Here is a 20,393-nt window from a genome sequence, read left to right as displayed (position 1 = left end):
CAAGAAATGCCTATAATCTTCTGTAACAAAATCATGATTATGCCTTTCTTCAAATTCATATAGCTCAAAAACTTCTGAATTTCCTACTCTTCTAAATTTTGCAAAAGCTGGACATCCTTTCCATTTAATATTAGAATTTCTGTGAGCTTTATTTTTTTTTTTAGAATCAGTTGTGTCTACATAAACACTTTGAGGAAATCCCTCTCTACTGCACAACATAGATCGATGAGTAAGAACACGTGACTTATTGTTTAACTTTGTAGAACTTTTTCTTACATCAAAACCAGCTTTAGCAGCATAAGCCTTATACATATTTATTGCATCATCAACACTTAGATATTTGCTATACAACTTTGGCTTAACATCATCAACATTCTCAGGAATCTATATTTTACGAGTTCCACCAGGAGAGAAAAAATCAAAAAATATAGGTTGACCTAATAATAAAAATAAAAACATATATCAGCTTAACAAACACATACTATAAATAAATGAACAAAACAATTGAAAATTCTCAGTATAATTACAAATTGAAAATAAGATTAACATATATATTATACATTTACATGTAAAAACATCTACATAACCAAACAGAAGGAAACGAGATACCTGCTGTTGATTCACATTCGATTCCAATATCATCATCAGATTGAGCTTGAAACTGATCTAAAGATTGAACATTAAATTGATTTGTTCCTGATACGATTTGAACATTACTTTGAACACACATTGAATCGGACTAGAGAAAACGATGATACTTCACCTTGAAAGCAACTGAAATCAAATCGAACTATCGACGAACACTGCTCAATTTTGTCGATCAAATACCCTAATCTACTAGAATCACTTTTAGATAATGATTCCATATAAACTAAATCTATATGAAAATCTAACAATTTAAGATAATCGATTAACAGAATCGATCGATTCTATAAAAAGCAAAGATCACGAAATATGAATCACTGAAGAATCTTTGACGAATCTATGTAGAAAATAGACATCGACCATTCTCATTAAAAAATACATTTAATTAAACGTTTACTTTTGTTTGCATTTGTTAATTACTAAAATACCCTTACAAAAAAATAATGAAAAGTTTGAAATTGACAAAAAAAACATTTTAAACATTTCAATAACATATTTAATTAAAAGGTTCAATAATAAAAAATTTAATAATAACTTATAAATAAAAGGTTCTTAGGTTCTTAATCTTTTTTGGTTCTCTTTTGAACCTTTACCTATATATATATATATAATACGTGCTTATAATACTGTGACTAATTTAACATGGATGCTGCTATTATAATACTGTGACTAATTTAACATGGATGCTGCTATTAAGACACCCCTTAAACATCTTATAAACACTTTTATTAAAAATCAACCTATAATTAACTATTTACAATCATCTTTTTCAGAAAACAATATAATTTAAACGAATAAAAATACTTTAAAAACTATATAAAAACTATATAGATGTCTAAATTATAAATTTGGATTTCTTTTTAGCCTACCTGTTAAATACATATTTGTTAACGTTTAAATCACGTTTTGCAGATTTCGAGCATCAAGATTTTATTTCATCATCAACATCGTTAAATGTACATTCATCGATATTGTCTTTCATATATTCGGTGATTTGGCAGTTTAGACGATATCAAAAAATACGGATGCTCATTAAAGAGATCTCAAAGTTAACAACCCCTTTATGGAATGGCCGGTGAGGTGGTTCCAAAATTATCCACCTTGTTGAAGTGCTTTCTGACATCCAAACAATTGAAGCAACTTCATGGATTAATACTTGTTCATGGCCTTAATCATCTTGAGGGACTGGTAATCCGCCATCTTATAACCTCTCCATCCGATTACAATCAAGGTATTGCTCATTATCTTCGATTAATTCTTCGTCATTCAAAACAACCAGATGTGGCTTCTTCAAATTCTGTTATTCGGTATTTCTGCGACCATGGTGGGTTTCAAGAAGCCTTTGCTCAATACGTGGAGCTGCAAAGATCAGGTCTCTTACCTTCCACATTTGCTGTAGCATCTGCTTTGAAGGCATGTGCAAGGCTTGGTAATGGAAATGGCGGGATTATGATTCATGGTCAAGTCCATAGTCATGGGTTTTGTGGGGATGTTTACGTGGAGACTGCTCTACTTGGACTTTATAAAAGTGTTAACGACATGGAGACTGCAAAGAAGGTGTTCGATGAAATGTCTGAAAGAAATGTAGTGTCTTGGAATTCCATGATAGATGGGTATATAAGATCAGGGAATTTATCAATAGCTGAAGAGTTCTTTTCTGGAATGCCAAACAAGGATGTTGTTTCTTGGAATTCCATGATTTCAGGGTATTCAAGAACAAGAGATATGGAGAAGGCGTTACGTTTATTCCAAGAAATGCCTGAGAGAAATCCAACTTCATGGAATGTCATGCTCAGTGGTTATGTGGAGTCTGATAAAATAGATTTGGCACGAAACTTCTACAACTCAATGCCCCAAAGAAACACCATTTCTTGTATCACAATGATTGGTGGGTACTCAAAATGTGGAGATATCAAATCCGCACGTGAAGTATTCAATTGTATGTCTCAAAAAGATCAATTGCTGTATAATGCCATGATCACTTGTTACTCTAAAAACAGTCGACCAAAAGAAGCACTCCAGCTATTCGACAAAATGCTTCAACTAAAATCAAACATCCAACCAGACAAAATGACATTAGCTACTGTCATATCCGCTTGTTCCCAACTAGGAGACTTCACTTTCGGGTCTTGGATACATGACATTTACATGAAACAAATCAGCATCACCATGGATGATCACTTACGTACATCATTAATCGACTTATATTCCAAACATGGTTCCATCGATAAAGCCTTAAAACTGTTTCACGAGTTACACAAGAAAGACATCATTTCATACACAGCCATGATTTTGGGTTGTGGAAACAATGGGAAGGAACATATTGCCATCCAACTGTTTGATGAAATGATGGAGTCCAAAATCCGTCCAAATTTGGTTACATTTTCAGGAATACTAACCGCATTAAGTCATATTGGTAAGGTTGAAGAAAGTTACAAATGCTTCAATTCCATGAAAAGGTATGGACTTGTGCCTACACCTGACCATTACAGCCTCATGGTTGAAATTTTAGGCAGAGTAGGAAGGCTAGAGGAAGCTCACAACTTGATTAAGGGAATGCAAATGGAGCCACATTCTGGGGTTTGGGGTGCGTTGCTTCTTGGGTGTAGTATGCATGATAATGTTGAGTTGGGGGAAATTGCAGCAAAACATTGCTTTGAGTTGGAAAGTGATAGTAGTGGGTATGGTTCGCTTCTTGCTAATATTTATGCGGGTGTTGGGAGGTGGGAGGATGCTAAGAGATTGAGAAAACGTGTACATGAAAAGGGTTCGATTAAGGTACCAGGGAGTAGCTGGATGAATCATCTACAAGAATAAATTAAGGGGTTATTTCTTTTTGACTTAATGGGTTTAATAGGTTAAGTGATTGATCCGGACAATGATAACTATACCTAGTTGTTTATTTTTAACTTAATCTGGACATAATTGCTTAATAGGTTAAGCCAACAAGTCTGGCTTAATGTACTAAAACACGAACCTTTTACTTTGTCAATAGGTTAGCCGATCAATTTAATAGAAATAGTCATGTTTCTTAATGGAGCTAAACGGTCAATTTCGTTGGTAGGATGTCACTTAAAAGGGTCGTAACTTGGATGGCCTTTGGAGTGGCTTATTGCTTATTTATCACTTCAACTATATCTTGATTTTTCACTTTACCCCCCTCTAATATTAGAAATTTTTATTGAGTACACTTAAGTTTGTAAAATAATTGATGATTATAGATTGGGAATTTTCATCACATACACTTAATTTGTAAAATAATTGATGAATATAAAGAGAAAACAAATTGTCTGATTTTAAGTTTCTTTCTATATTTTTACATAATGTAACCAAATAATATTGGATGACTTTGACTTTGAATTTGAATTATAAGCAACTTAGAAAGGTCTATTTACGTTCAATTTTTTAATCTTTTTTGATTAAAGCTCAAGCCTCTATTCAATTCGGATTCGTTAAATGATATGCCTCGGTTATTCAAAGCAAGAGCAAGGCAAGATCGTATCATTACACTCTTTACCAAGGACTAAACTCGGTTATATTTTCTATTACATAAATTGTGTTGTTTTTTAGATTTTGACAAAAAAATAATAATTTAAACATCCTAATTTCCTTTCAAAAGTCATGTAAATGGGCATTTCACAAGTCAAGTCTAGATTGAGAAAAACATTAAAATATTTTTTTCGTCACTTATCTTCCTTTTAAACTGCATTCAAGAAAGAGAACATACCAGGGAGAACCTAAAAATTGAATATGCTGTGGTTTCGTTTTAATAGAAAGCAAGGGACCAAAATTAGAAAAAACCCAAAGCTGAAGGATCAATGATGAAAAAACATCTTGGAAAGTGAAATAAGAAGAGCCGCATAAGTGGTAATTCCTTTTAGCAAAGCATTTTTACCAAATCCAGGAAAGTTATGCTTTAATAACTTGTACATTATGCATTAAATACTCTATATTTGTTTGAAAAGAAACATTTTAGCTCTGGGGGAAAGTTACGCTTTGATAAAGCTCTGGAACTGCCAAGAATCGGTGCAAAAAAAGTGGATTTAGTGTGAGGGAGATTTCTGTGAAATCTCTACTCTTTTCTTCCAAGATTTGAGTGTTGCCGATTGATCGATTGGAGAGATAGAGGGAAAGAAGAATGGAGAAAGCTTTGATTAAAGTTGGCAGCATTAAAGCTGGTAGCTTTTGGGTTTCTAAAAAGGCCAAAGAAGAGATCTCCAACATTTCGCAAGATCTTTCGGTATTTACCCACACCCGATAGCTTATCAGTAATTCTAGGTTGATTTTGATCTTGGTTTGTTTGTTATACGTAATATTCAATTGATTCAAGTTGCTTAATTTTGATCTGGGTTTGGATAGAAACGTCAGTAAATTGATTACTAATTCAATTTGATTTTTATTGGTTTGTTCGTTATGTGCAATCGCAATGTAGGATCTGCATTGTTCTTGTTCTTACGTGTAGGTTTTTGTTGCTCTTCACAAATCATTGTCGATTAATCAAATGAGGAGATAAATTGAGGAATTATCTTGATCTTGATAAGGGTTAGAGATCTCCAATGAAATTGAGTATATATTTAATTGGGTTTGGGAATAATGTAGGATCCCTATCTAACAAAGAAAAAATATTCTTTGTTTCCCCGAGATAAAAGAAGGGGTGTTGCTAATAAGACACCCTTGGACACCCGACCACTTTTTAAAAAGTCAACCAATAATTAACTGCTTATAATCAGCTTTTTCGGAAAACAATGAAATTTCATCCAATAAAAATATTTAAAAAATTAATTAAGGTGTCCATATTGCAATAACAATGAAATTTCATCCAATAAAAATATTTAAAAAATTAATTAGGGTGTCCATATTGCAATATGGGGTGTCTTTTTAGCCAACCCCTAAAAGAAGAGATAGGAAATATGTCTTTACATTTGAATTTAAATTTTAAAGTAATAAGTCTATCTCAATTATGACACTTATGGAGAAAAGATTCTTAATAATTGGAACTATAATTTATTATGGAAGCTCCAATGAAATTGGTTACTTTGTTTTTGTGGAATGTAATTTATATATGAATTATTCATATTGCATAATCAACAATACATTTAAGAAAAAAAAAACATTTTGAATTGTCAAATTCTTTACAGAGTCTTGAAATGATCTGCATTCATGTTTGCAGACGCTCTCAAACACAGTGGAAAAGAAGGCGAAATGGGTATTCGACAAACTAAAAGGTATTAAACTCTTTGTAATTTGTGCACGTATATACTATACGTATCATTGTCGTATAAAAATAATTGATATTTCTTCATAGGCAAGTCTTCGAAACCATTGCCAGATTTCCTTAGAGAATACAACCTCCCTCCTGGATTATTCCCACAAAACATAACATGTTATGAGTTTGATGAGGCAAAGCTAAAACTCGTGGTGCATTTACCCTCTCCTTGTGAGGTTACCTTCAAGGATCAGTCTGTGATAAGGTACGCGACTCGAGTGAAAGGGCTTGTGTCAAGGGGAAAGTTGACTGTGATTGAAGGAATGAAGACAAAGGTGGTTGTTTGGGTGAAAGTATCGAGTGTGGTTGTGGAGAATTATAGGTCTGATAAAGTGTGGTTCACAGCTGGTGTGAAGAAATCACGGTCTAGAGATGCTTATGAGACGCCCCGTGATGCGATTAGAGTTGATGAATTTTGAAGGTCCACCATTCACATTTCACGAAAATAATTATTTTTTTGTTCTTGTGATGTTAATATTTGATGTGTATCAATCACATTGTTCATTGGTATCAAACTATCAATGGATCTTAACATGTTTTATGTTGTGTGTCAAGTTTGTTTAATGATGTTAGTGTGTCAAATTTGTTAATCGTTTTCCAAAGAAAATTAAAATCTTGATTTTAGAGAGTGTTTGCATGTCCTGGAAAAATGAGTTTTTGTATACTCCGTGGTATAAAAGTTAAGGTTTGTTTTGTTGGATGAAAAAAATAATAGTAAAATAGTTATTATATTTGGTTGGATGAAATAAAAAATAATGAAATAGTTATTATATTTTATATCATCTTTGAGGTAGTTTATTTTTAATGTAAAAAATAAAAAATTTCTTAAAAAAGCGGTTATAGTTGCAACTTGCAAGGAATAACAATGGTGATAAGGTATTAAGGGGGTTAACTTTTTTAGTATAAAAGTGTTTTTTAAGAAAAATGCTTGTTAGCTTAGGAAAAACTGATTTTAAAAAGTGTTTAAACAAGAAAAGTTTTTTAAGAGTAAAATAGTTAAAAGTCTAAAAAGCTAGAATTTTTTGAAAATTTTACTTTTTCCTATCTAATAAGTTGTTTTAAAAAGTGTTTTTCAAATATATAAACATTTTTTTTAGCTTTTTAGCTTTTTGAAAAACTAAAAAGCTAATAAATTATTTTAAAAAGTTATGTCAAACACCCACTAACTATTGTAAACCACTATGCAAAAAGGAAACATATTAGTTAAAGAAACGACTCGTTGGTAAAGTTTTGCATACCACTATGTGAAAAATGGAAACTAATTACGAATTAAGTTGGGGCTAGCCCATTTGGTTAACATGGAGGTTTCTAATCTAACAATTAACTAGGAGGTCCTGGGCAGAAGAGATATTTAATTATTTGTCGTTTCAAAAAAAATTACGAATCAAATAGATATGCTGATATGGCGTGCATTTTTCCAAACCCAAGTGGATCTTAATGTAGTTCAATATTGGTTTTTTCATGACTAAACTGAAAGTTTATGTTTTAAATTAGTATCGATCTCATTACTTTTGCACCATCTTTAACTTGTCTTGCATGCAATAAAGAGGATGAATGTACCGATCATGTTTTAGTTAATGCGATTTTGCTAAAAGGTCGTGGAATGGGTTTTTAAGTGGTGCAACGTTCCCATGGAAGATTTTCAATCGGTTATTAATGTACTCGATTATGTAGCAAAATGGAAAACATGTCCAAAACGGAGGAAGCTATTACTAAAAATTTGCTCACATTATGGTGTATTTGGAAAGCAAGGAACAACAAAATCTTTAAAAAGATTCGGTTATCACCCACTAAAACTGTAGACATCATCAAATCGTTGGTGTTCCTGTGGGTTAAAAACAGGAGTAACAAAGAAGATTTATACTGGACAGTCTGATCTCATTGCCCTTTTATTGGCATGTAATATTTGGTTTTCCTTTTTTGTTTTCTCTTATTTTTCATTTTATCTTTTTTTTGTTTCATTTCCCATTTCTAGCTCCTTACTACTGGGGTTTAGACTTCTGTTTTATTTTTATTATTAATATATTGATCGGTTCCAAAAAAAAATCAATCTCGTTACTTTTAGAAGTAAACATTTCTTGAAAAAGAATTATTACTTTGTTTTCTTCTTTTTGTTGCACCCGACTAGTTCCTCGCTAGTCGCAAGGTTGTTAATAATATTCATCTTTTCCAAAAATGAATACTTCTTGAAAAAACATCGATTTTTTAAATTTAATAACGATTAAACCAATTCAAGAAAACACAGTAAAAAATATTTCTTTTGTTAATACCAATGATGATGACATATTCAAAGCAATTAGTTGATTCAATATGTTGTTGTTGATACTATTATTTTTCCTTTTCTTTGATATTTTCATTTAAATTTCTTGCACTAACTTTCACAATTTGTAACTGTCATAAACAAGCCCTTATTATTATTATTTTTAGCTTTTTTAATTTATCGAAAAATGTATGATTTTCAATTAGCGTTATGACATGAATAGTTAGATCAAGTCTTTCAAGGTCGATCCTGCTACCAGCTTTATAAAAAGGGATAACAACTTAAAAAGACAATATATTTTTTTGATTTGTACACATTTTGTCACTGTGTGTTTTTTCGTTCACATTTGTCTCTTCAACTTGTTAAACTGTACACATTTAATCCTTATGACCGGCTATGAAACATCCCAAAATATGGTCCCAAAAATTTCATTTTAAAATAGATAACATAGTATTTTCAAATATCATCCATAAATCTCAACAAAACCAATGTATCAAATGTCATAAAAATCAGAGTAAATATCATATGCGGAATCCCAATGGTGTGTGCGATGCAGTCAGCCCGAGCTCTTCCCCTTGGAACTGAAAGTACCTGAAACATAAACTGAAAATCGTAAGCACAAAGCTTAGTGCGTTTCCCAAAGTACCACATACCATACATACAATAAACATATAATGGGCACCGCCCTATCCTCGGGCCCCGCCCGATAAGCATATAAACACATAACACATGCAACAGTCACACAGACAGCTAGCATACTGACATAGCATAAACATGGGCCGACATTGGTGCCTTCGATCCGCTAAACCCAATGAGGAAAACTCACCTCGAAAAGCCGAATGAAACGAATGATCCCTGACTGTTGGTCCTACAGCTCCCCGAGCTATCAAATGCCACATAAAAACTAATTAACATTTGGGATCTACAACATAACCAAAAGTCTCTACTTGGGATAAAAAGACCATTTAACCTGTCAAACCCCCAAACCAAACGGAGGAAACGTCCGGGGGTGGAGGACTTCATTTATAGTATCACAACACATGCATTATAGTAATCAGAGTACAAACAACCACTGTATTTAAAAAGTATAAGTATTTACATGTGTTTCATCATTGTATATTGAAACCAAATAGTTATACAAAAGAAGAAGATAAGACATAAATAGCTCCATCTTCTCAAAAGCCCGGGGAGTACCTGTCTACTGGTTCCCTGAGAATACAAGTAATTTTAAAAGAGAGTATCAACATAAAGTTGAGTGAGTGCATAAGTATTTATGTTTTGAAAGCATGTTTTCTGTTTCTTGAATATGTAAACTGTTTCCAGAAAATCCTATATTTTCTGCTATATATGAATAGTAGTTTTATTTACATAAAACTGTTCTATTTGTAAACCAATGTTCTGTATTTGTAATCCTTTTGTAAACTTGTATCTGAGAGTGTGCCTAGTTTCATCAACTGTTATTGTAATCTGTAATGTAATACTGTAAACTGTATCTTGTAAACTAGTACTTTGAAAATGTACTTAAGTTTAGTTAATTATACACTAACGTATTGTTAATATCTTTAATGAGTTATTACAACCATACTGACTAGATGGCCTGAACCAACGCTATGAATGCGCTGTAAGCTGTTGATAACAATTTGTCACTCACATGCGTGAATGCCTGACTGTAGCAAGCAGTCCGAGTTCGGGGTTGTCAATCCCAATATAGATCTATACACACATTGTTTCGATCCCTCGTTGGAGATTCTAGTTATAATGTCAGGACTTTAACTATATTGTTTAAATGAATTAAACAACCTGTAATACTTGACTCATAAAAAGCATATAAACGTTACATGTATAATAGTTATGAAAAACTCAATTATTCTGAAATAAATGAGTGATAGTATGTTCTTGAATTAGTTTTCTTAACATGTATCTGAAAAATGTATATCCTTGAATAGTTTTGAATTAAACCTTTGTTCTTGTAAAACAATGTACTTTAGTATACTTGAATCGTGAATTAATGTTCTGTGAATCATAAATTATACCTATTATAATTTATATGTACTTTCTGATTTGATAACGAGTATTCATGAATGTAACCCCTTGCTCAACATGTTACAAAAGGGTAATTGAACTTAATGAACTAACTTTTATACTTGTATACATATACAAATATATATAAGTAAAACTTAAATGACATTCGGACAAATAACTGATACTTGTAATCCCACATCCAAACAAGGAAAATGAACCAAAGTGGGTTATCGGTCCTAAGCCTTTTAAATCTTAATTATATAATATATATATATATATATATATATATATATATATATATATATATATATATATATATATATACTAGTATGATTTTTAGGAGAAATATAAGTTTATAAAAATATTAAAAGAAGTTTGATATTTTGAAATCCATTTTGGTGTCTTGATGTCATTTTGATAAAACCATTGAAAAACATTTGATTTGATGATAACTGAAATCCATTTTGATAAGATATTTGAAATCACTTGTTTATAACACAAAAACTTTATGTTAGACTTGTATTCCCCCCCCCCCCCCCTTAAAACAGCAAAAACTATGAAAATACAGGGGTATGAACTCACCTGTAGTGAGTGATTCGAGTGAAAGGTCGAGGTAGGATGCTAAATGTCAAGTGAAGTCTTGAACACAACAGATCCTATTAGCATATAATGATACATATACGGATATAATTAGTGTTTATACAACTAATCATATAAGGAAAACACCTTATGGACTAGGAAACACTTATATTGAAGTGTTACAATCACAAAGGATTGCATAAAAGGAGTTTATGGCCACACTAGTGTGTGTACGGCCACTAGGTGTACGGCCACTTGTGTGTACGGCCACTAGGTGTACGGCCACTTGTGTGTACGGCCACCTGGGTGTACGACCATGATGTGTACGGACATGGAGTGTACGACCATGATGTGTACGACTATGGAGTGTACGACCGTACACTCATGCAAAAATGGGTGATTATGGCCCTTAACTAGCTTCCATTAAGTGTTCATGATCTTATGTTGAAACATGGGGTGAGTTTGAGGCCTATTCATGCATTAAACAAGGGTTTACGGCCATATGAAGTGTATACGGCTGTACACCCTTCATGTTCATGCATTAGACGATGAATTAAGGCTAGGAATGAAGTGTTTCTCAAGCTTAACAAGCAGATGGAAGAGATACTCACACTTTTGAAGGCTTTTAAGGAGTGCAAGAACAAGTAGGTGTTCTTGGTGAAAGTGTTGAACACTTGAAGATCTAATCAAGACGAGAAGATTTCATGGATGAAAACATGGATCTTCACTAGATAAAGCCATGTATCAACAATTCAATGGAAGGAATACTTACATCTTTGAAGATCAAGGTGTAGAACTTGATGATAGTTGAGAGAGAATTGGATTTTCTTGAGGTGAAAGTGTGAGAAATGAGAAAGAATGAAGGGACAACGTATACATAGGATTGAGTTCACGGCCACCCTTGGGTGTACGGTCGTACACCCATGTGTACGGTTGTACACTCTTGTGTACGGCTGTACACATGTATACGGCCGTAAACTCCTCTAAATGGAGTGTTTGGCCCGAATGCTCTACAATGAATTTAAGTTAACTCATCCTTAAACCCATACTTTGAATGTACTAGGCTTAGAACACTCAAACAGACCCTGAACAATGCTAAAAGATAGCAGAAACGAGTCTGAATGTGATTGAATTTGAAAGACTGTACAACATAGAAATTTCGGGTTGTCACATTATCCCCCCGTTAGAGAGAATTTCATCCCGAAATTAGAGTTTAAGCAAATAAGCAATTACAAACAACTAAGAAAATAGGTGAGTGTATTTCAATTTCATTTGATCCTCACGCTCCCAAGTGAATTCAGGTCCCCGCTTGGCATTCCAACGAACCTTCACTATAGGAATACGGCTTTGCTTTGTTTTCTTTACCTCTCAGTCCATGATCTCTACTGGTTCTTCCATAAAGTTGAGGCTCTCGTCGATCTCGATTTCATCGATTGGGATAACAAGAGTCTCGTCGGACAGACACTTTTTCAAGTTCGAGACGTGGAAAACAGGATGTATGTTACTTAGTTCTTGAGGTAGTCGGAGTTTGTAAGCTACTGGACCGATTCTAGCAAGAATCTCGAATGGTCCTATGTACCTTGGATTCAACTTGTCTCGCTTTCCAAAGCGTATCATGCCCTTCCAGGGTGAGACCTTCAACATGACACGTCACCAACCTGGAACTCCAAAGGTTTTCTTCTTTTATCAGCGTAGCTTTTCTGTCTATCTCTGAAAGCTTTAAGTCGCTCCTAGATTTGTACGATTTTCTCTGTGGTTTCGCGAATGATTTCCGGACCATTGAGAGTACTATCAGGAACTTGACTTCTAGCCAGCTGCGTGTCACCCAATTCAGCCCAGCACAGAGGTGATCTGCACTTGCGTCCATAGAGAGCTTCGAAAGGAGCAGCCTTTATGCTAGTGTGATAACTATTGTTGTAAGAGAATTCGACAAGGGGTAAATGAGTATCCCATGCCTTACCAAAATCTATCACGCAAGCTCGCAACATATCTTCTAAAGTTTGAATTGTTCTCTCACTTTGTCCGTCTGTTTGTGGATGGTAGGTTGTACTCATGTCCAGCCTAGTTCCCAAAGATTTTTGTAAAGACTGCCAGAAACGAGAAGTGAATATACTATCTCGGTCAGAAATAATAGATATTGGCACACCATGCAGCCTAACGATTTCTTTAAGGTATGTTCTTGTTATCTTCTCCATCTTGTCGGTCTCTTTGATTGGTAAGAAGTGCGCGGATTTGGTTAATCTATCGACGATTACCCAAATAGTATCATAACCACCCGATGTATTGGGTAATTTGGTTATGAAATCGATTGTAATCCGCTCCCACTTCCATTCAGGGATTTCAGGTCGTTGCAATAAACTTGAAGGTTTCTGGTATTCTACCTTGACTTTGGCACAAGTAAGGCACTTGCCCACAAAGGTAGCAATTTGGGCCTTCATGTTTGGCCACCAGTATAGTTTCTTGAGGTCCGGGTACATCTTTTCTGAACCTGGATGAATGGAGTATCGGGTTTTGTGTGCTTCGCTCATAATCACGTCTCTGTAACCACCAATCTTTGGTGTCCAGATCCGGTTCATGAAATAATAGACTCCATCATCCCTGACTCTGAAGTTTTTATCCATTCCTTTCAAGGTTTCACCTGTCACGTTTTCAGGTTTTCAGGCCTCGAGTTGAGCCTTGTTGATCTGTGCGGACAGATGTGAATGGATTGTCATGGTCAACGACTTTACTCGGCATCCCAAGTATTCTTTTCTGCTAAGGGCATCAGCTACTACGTTAGCTTTACCAGGATGATAAAGAATCTCACAATCGTAGTCGTTCAGTAGCTCCACCCACCGTCGTTGTCTCGTGTTTAGTTCTTTCTGATCGAAGATATGCTGGAGACTTTTATGGTTCGTGAATACTGTGCATTTCGTGCCATATAAGTAATGTCTCCAGATCTTCAGAGAAAATACTACTGCTCCTAGTTAAGGTCATGTGTTGTATAGTTGACTTCATGTGCCTTTTGCTGTCTTGAGGCATAGGATATAACCTTTCCTCTTTGCATAAGAACACATCCAAGCCCTTGATTAGAAGCATCACAGTACACTACGAAATCTTCTGTCCCTTCAGGAAGAGACAGGATCGGTGCACTACACAAAGCTCGCTTCAGCGATTGGAACGATGTTTCTTGTTTTTCTCCCCAGCTAAAAGTTACACCCTTTTGCGTCAGGGTGGTAAGAGGTTTAGCTATTCGAGAGAAATTCTGGATGAATCTGCGATAATAGCCAGCAAGACCTAAGAATTGACGGATTTCTGTAGGTGTTTTGGGTGCTGACCAGTTTTCAATTGCATTTATTTTGGAAGGGTCGACGTGTATTCCTTCTGAACTGACCACGTGACCTAGGAATTCAACCTTCTTGATCCAAAATTCACACTTTGAAAACTTCGCATAGAGTTTCTCTGATTTAAGAGTTTGCAATACTTGACGAAGATGTTGGCCATGTTCCTCTTCACTTCTTGAGTAGATAAGGATGTCGTCAATGAAGACTATGACGAATTTGTCCAAGAATGGACGACACACTCTGTTCATTAGATCCATGAACACAGCAGGTGCATTCGTCAATCCGAATGGCATCACTACGAACTCATAGTAACCATAACGAGTTCTGAATGCGGTTTTGGGAATGTCATCCTCCAAAATCCGTAACTGGTGATACCCGGATCTTAAGTCTATTTTTGAGAAGTAGCTCGCATCTTGAAGTTGGTCGAACAAATCGCCAATGCGAGGCAGAGGGTATCGATTCTTAATGGTAAGTTTATTCATCTCGTGGTAGTCTATGCACATACAAAATGATCCATCCTTCTTCTTCACGAACAAAACCGATGCTCCCCAGGGTGAGAAGCTTGGTCTTATGAAACCTTTGCTAAGGAGTTCGTTAAGCTGGCTGGATAATTCCTGCATTTCAGAAGGTGCAAGACGATAAGGAGATTTGGCTACAGGGGTGGCCCCTGGAATTAAGTCGATTCGGAATTCGACTTGTCGTTCAGGAGGCACTCCTAGAAGATCATCGGGAAAAACGTCGGGAAAGTTGCAGACTTCAGGAATTTTCGCGATATCTTTCACTTCTTGCTTTTTGTCTACCACGTGAGCTAAGAAAGCACAGTACTCTTTGTGAAGGTACTTCTGTGCCTTGACACAAGAAATGATCTGGAGGTTTGTTCCGGGTTTTTCACCGTAAATAACAATAGTTTCGTTAGTTGGCAAGTTCAGACGAATGGCTCTTTCATAGCATAGGATGTCAACATGGGTAGGGCACAACCAATCCATACCTGTTATGACGTCGAAACTTTTGATAGAGACCGGCATAAGGTCTATGTATATATCGTTGGTGGATTCAGATTTCCCGTTAGCCATTTCGATTGTGATTGTTTCTTTTAATGGTTGGGAGTTTTGATTTAGCAAGTGTTTGAAATATGGCTCACAAAGCTCTTCTCAGCACCACAATCAAATAGGATGCATGTATAAGTGTTGTTCAGAAGGAACGTACCCGTGACTACTGCAGGGTTTGCTACTGCTTCTTCATGACCCATGGTTAAAACTCTCCCAACTCCACCGACATTTCCAGATTTAGGACAATCTTTCTTGAAATGCCCCACTTCACCACATTGGTAGCATGCTTGACCTACTCCAACAACAGGTACTTGGTTAAGTGGTTGAGGTGGTGTTCTACAGAATCGAGTAGTATGCCCTTTTCTGTTGCAGTCACGACACTGCATTTCCCGGCAATTTCCATTATGGTGATTATTGCACTTGTTGCACTTAGGGAGGTTACCAGTATAAGGCTTGGCCGGTGCAGGGTTAACAGGAACAGCAACAGGTACAGTAGCAGCATTGACTGTAACTAGTTGTTGCTTCTTTGAGGATTCCTGTGAAAACTTTCCCTTCTGCTTGTTCTGACCCTTCTTCTTGTTGTTGTTGTTGTTGTTGTTGTTGTTGTTGTTTCCCTTCGGTTGTTCTGGTACAGCAACCACTGAGTTTTGACGGGCTCCGTGGTCGATAAGAGATTGTGCCAGTTCTTTGGCACTGTCAAAAGTAACAGGCCTCGAAGCTAAGACACTTGACTGAATTTGGGGCGACAGACCCCAAATATATCTCTCAATCTTTTTGCTCTCCAGAGCAACCATATCCGGACAAAGAATTGCCAGATCACAGAATCTACTGGTGTAGGTTGATATGTCAGAACCAACCATTGTAAGACCCCAGAGTTCCTGCTCGAGTTTCTGAACTTCCCCTCGCGGACAGTGTTCCCGCATTAGCATGGCTTTGAAGTTCTCTCAGCTTATCGAGTTAGCCACTACCAGAGTAAGTGACTTAACATGGCCATTCCACCACGTTAATGCTCTATCCGAAAAGGTACATGCAGCGAATTTGACTTTGCTGCTCTCTGGACAGGAGCAGATTTCAAAAATTGCTTCTGTCTTCTCAATCCACTGCCTTAAATCCATAACTCCTCCAGTTCCATTAAAGGTCCTGAGTTTGGCATTTTTAAAATCTTTAAAAGTGCATTCTCGCGAGTGCCCATGACGCTCGCCATGGTTAGGAGGATGTGCACCAGCTCCTGAACCACTAGCACCAGGAGTATTCATATGTGACATGGCAGCCGCTACAGCCGCCGTGAACGCTGCTTGGAACGTAGCAGCATCGAACTGAGGAGGTGGTGGCGGAGGTGGCGCCGGTGCTTCATTAACATTGTTACGTCTTGTATTTCTACGAGGAGGCGTCTTTTTCTATAAAAGTTAAAAGATACAAATATGGTAAGATATCAAGAGTGAATATGAATTTTGATATCTCTGAACTAAAACATATAGCTCAACATGAATCTTGTAATGAATTGGAAATAGAAGTCTACGACAAGTACAACTTGTAATTGAATGATAAGAAATTGAATGGTTATTTTTCAAAGATTACAAAATGCATGTCGATTTAAATTGGCATATTGAATACATAAAGTCTGGAAAAACTTGACCCTAACAGGTCTATAATATACCAAATTCTGGGAAAAACATCGACATCATATTGACCTACCGAAAATGAAATTTTCGCGGTCGAACTGAAAAACATGAAAAATAACGCTAGAACCTATCTGTAGACTTAAACTATAACCAAAAGAGTGAATAGGAAACGAGTAGAGCATCTCCTACTGGCGACTAGTATCATTTAAACGAAACCTCAGCTCAGCCAGCTGACGCTCCACAGCAAGTATATGTCTTTCATACACTGTCAGGCGTGCTCGGAGTTCTATGACTTCAGCTCGAGTTACAGCTAACTCTTGCAGCAGAGACTCATTGTCTCTCATAGCTCTCTCGCGAACATATTCAAGACGACGAATGCGGACTTTATTAACTCCCGCATTGGCATCAACTTCCATGATTTGGTTGATGGCTGTCCTACCCTGTATTTCATTTCGAGCAATTCTGCGGATTGGAATTGGTAGGACTATGTCTGCTGAGCCTCCTTCGCTCAGGTTGTAGAAGCTTCTATCTCCGTTGTATGGCATGGGTTGACCCTGCTCTTGACTCCATGTTTCCAAGCTTTCTACCCACAGAGGCATCGGGCCTTGAAAAACCGGACGAGCGTTAGGATTTTGAGCAACTGGTGGTGGCTTATAGACTTCTGATCCGGAATTATTGTCTTCAGGAAAATTTTCTGCAAAATCATCATCTAAGGGAATTTCGTGATTTTCTTCTGGCTTTGCATCTTGTTCTTGACCGGAGAAGTAAGGGTCTCCGGGTAAGTGAAATCCAGCCATTGTTATCTAAGCGAGAATTGTTGGGTTTTCTATGCATCAAATACACTCTAAAACTAGGCAGCGGAAAAATCGAAACAACGATATACCTAAGTGTACATGCATCCTATGGATCTATGGCTTCATGCTAATTACATCAACCCTAGAAAACTAAAACATAAGTAAGAAAACATACCTCTTATGTAGCCCTTGATCTCCATGCTTGAGATCTTGAACCTCCATGAAGTTGCTTGGATGAAAGGACCCAAACCAGAATCCCTCTAATGGTATCACACCCAATGACACCAAAGTGTGGAATAAAAATAACTAGGAGAAGGTTCAATTTCACAAACCCAAAGGGGTTAGAAATCGTCCCTAAGAGGGGGAGGAAGAAGGGTTGGCGAATATCAATGGCATGTTAATCTCGGATTATGTTCATCTCAAATTCAATGGCGGGATCGCATCGGATCATTGAACAGATGGTGAATCGACCATATAAAATCGCATGGTCCCCGGCTCAAGTTACGCTTGAGATTCGCGAGTTCTACATCATTCTCTACCTATACTCTCAAATTGACGTGCCGGTTAACCACGCGAGCTCCATCAACAAGTTATAAAGAGAATGTGCAACTTTTATGGATAACATAAGATTCACATTAAATAGATTGAGAATTAACCATACAAAATCGCATGGTCCCCGGCTCAAGTTACGCTTGAGATTCGCGAGTTCCATATCATTCTCAACTATATTCTAGATTAATGTGTCGGTTAACCACGCGAGCTCCAACAACAGAATATAAAGAGAATGTGCAATTTTCATGGATAATATAAACTCACATTCTATTAATAAAACGGGATTTTGTTTTATATTTGTATTTAGAATACTTTTAGATTGACCATTATCACTATCAAACCCTTTCGGTAACTCCATTCTCAAAATGCAATAGGGCGGTGAGGGTGGTAAGCGCGAAGCATATTAAAAACCGACCTCATTAGGAATCAAAGAGACCTCCTTAAACCCTTACATTAGAACGGGTGAGCCTAGTCGAGGTAAGACTGACAATGTCAATATTTAAACACGCGAGGGCGCATGATGTAACTTTCTTATACATATAATAAACACAATTCTAATATATATATAAATACAAGGGGTAAATTTAAAACTCTTTAAATTTAGTTGTCTATTATTAATTCTAATTAATTGCGAGGACGCAATGTAACAATTAATAAATCATAAGGGTGTAATATTCGAATTTATAAATCTCTATTATAAAAATATTAAATATTTAAATTCACTATTCAAATAACAGATAAATATTCAAATTCAAATAAACACATTTAAATAATATATATCAATTATCAAATAAATATTCAAATTCAAATAAACATATTTAAATAATATTTATCAATTTTCCAGATTCAAAAACAATTTAAATTAGGTATTTATCCATGTTTATCAAAGCTACATATTCGAAAAATGGCAAAAAATCTGAAACCCTAATTCTGCTGAGCTCACGTCGTGAGCTCCTAGCTTTCACGTCGTGAGCTGCGACTAGGGTTTTAACCATTACGAATTTTTCAATTAATCTTCTATCATTCAATTTCAAACAAGTTTTTACAAAAAAATATGGACCTAGGGTGAAAGTAACCATGAACCAATGGCTCTGATACCACTGTTGGGTTTTCTTTGCATCAAATACACTCTAAAACTATGCAGCGGAAAAATCGAAACAACGATATACCTAAGTGTACATGCATCCTATGGATCTATGGCTTCATGCTAATTACATCAACCCTAGAAAACTAAAACATAAGTAAGAAAGCATACCTCTTATGTAGCCCTTGATCTCCATGCTTGAGATCTTGAACCTCCATGAAGTTGCTTGGATGAAAGGACCTAAACCAGAATCCCTCTAATGGTATCACACCCAATGAAACCAAAGAGTGGAATAAAAATAACTAGGAGAAGGGTCAATTTCACAAACCTAAAGGGGTTAGAAATCGTCCCTAAGAGGGGGAGGAAGAAGGGTTGACGAATACTTCAAGCCAAGGTGCAAGGAGGAATGAAATCCCTAAGGCCCTATTTATAGCCTTGGATGCCTCCTAGGGTTTAGTACTCCTTCCCATGTGGGATGGGAGCATAACCACGAAATTTCACTCCTTTCCCATGTGGGATGGAGTGATTTTCATCCAACCCTAATCCCATAAGGGTTCTGGAACATTCCTGATTAACCAACTATCGATTAATGAACATTCAACCCTTTAATTAATTAAACTGTTAATTAATTCCCATAATATATTTCCAAAATATATTTCCAATTAGTTTCTAATTAATTATTAACCATAATAATTAATAAACCAATTTCTCCTTTATTTATTCTACTCAATTTGGGTCTTGAGGGCAACCCAAAAGGACCCTGCTATTATTAGAAATATGATCGACAGTTAATGACCTTGGACACTATTCCAACAGTCTCCCACTTGGACAAGTCATCAACTATACGAGGATCAATATTTCTCCAATAATCAACAGAGAGTTAGCCATCCAATGCAACTACCGAACTCTTGATCTAATCAAGATTCAGCCCTTAGATAAGTGATCAACTATCCCTTCGTTCTAGATATCTGTATGAATTCGAGACATGGATAATGGTCAATCTCAAGAATTCAAGATTATGTTTCTTGAAATAGATTTGTGACGACTGCATCTGACTACTAAATTGAACACATCAATTCCAGTCAGGGCTCGGCCAAGCACTTTAGATGTCAGCACCAAATCATCGAGGGGCTCATAGATATCGCTTCTCCTGTTAAGGCAGAAGGAACGAATAAACTTCGACTACATAGTTTCTGT

At 36.0% G+C, this 20,393-nt stretch overlaps 1 protein-coding gene and 1 pseudogene across 1 annotated transcript; both read left to right on the top strand.

The window, feature by feature from the left end:
• The first annotated feature begins 1,569 nt into the window (after positions 1–1,569).
• Positions 1,570–3,680, top strand: LOC145112345 (pentatricopeptide repeat-containing protein At4g22760 pseudogene; annotated as a pseudogene).
• A 976-nt stretch (positions 3,681–4,656) lies between these two features.
• On the top strand, positions 4,657–6,501 carry LOC145111146 (uncharacterized protein At5g01610-like). The gene is made up of 3 exons (XM_079047442.1): positions 4,657–4,885; positions 5,816–5,870; positions 5,951–6,501. Exons 1-3 carry the CDS (start codon positions 4,784–4,786, stop codon positions 6,328–6,330), a joined length of 537 nt encoding a protein of 178 aa, XP_078903568.1. The 5' UTR covers positions 4,657–4,783; the 3' UTR covers positions 6,331–6,501.
• Positions 6,502–20,393: the final 13,892 nt, after the last annotated feature.

The sequence above is a fragment of the Lactuca virosa genome, chromosome 5, assembly GCF_052849685.1.
Source record: "Lactuca virosa cultivar CGN04683 chromosome 5, Lactuca_virosa_CGN04683_v6, whole genome shotgun sequence".
Taxonomy (NCBI): Eukaryota; Viridiplantae; Streptophyta; class Magnoliopsida; order Asterales; family Asteraceae; genus Lactuca; species Lactuca virosa.
The sequence above is the reverse complement of the archived record's forward strand: the minus strand, read 5'-3'. Positions and strand labels throughout refer to the sequence as shown.

What these genes read in the sequence shown, in the direction of transcription:
- LOC145111146 (XM_079047442.1), top strand. Translation starts at nt 4,784, where the DNA reads ATGGAGAAAGCTTTGATTAAAGTTGGCAGCATTAAAGCTGGTAGCTTT. An exon ending in ACATTTCGCAAGATCTTTCG is followed by an intron (nt 4,886 to 5,815) that starts GTATTTACCCAC and finishes TCATGTTTGCAG; the next exon opens with ACGCTCTCAAACACAGTGGA. An exon ending in GGTATTCGACAAACTAAAAG is followed by an intron (nt 5,871 to 5,950) that starts GTATTAAACTCT and finishes ATTTCTTCATAG; the next exon opens with GCAAGTCTTCGAAACCATTG.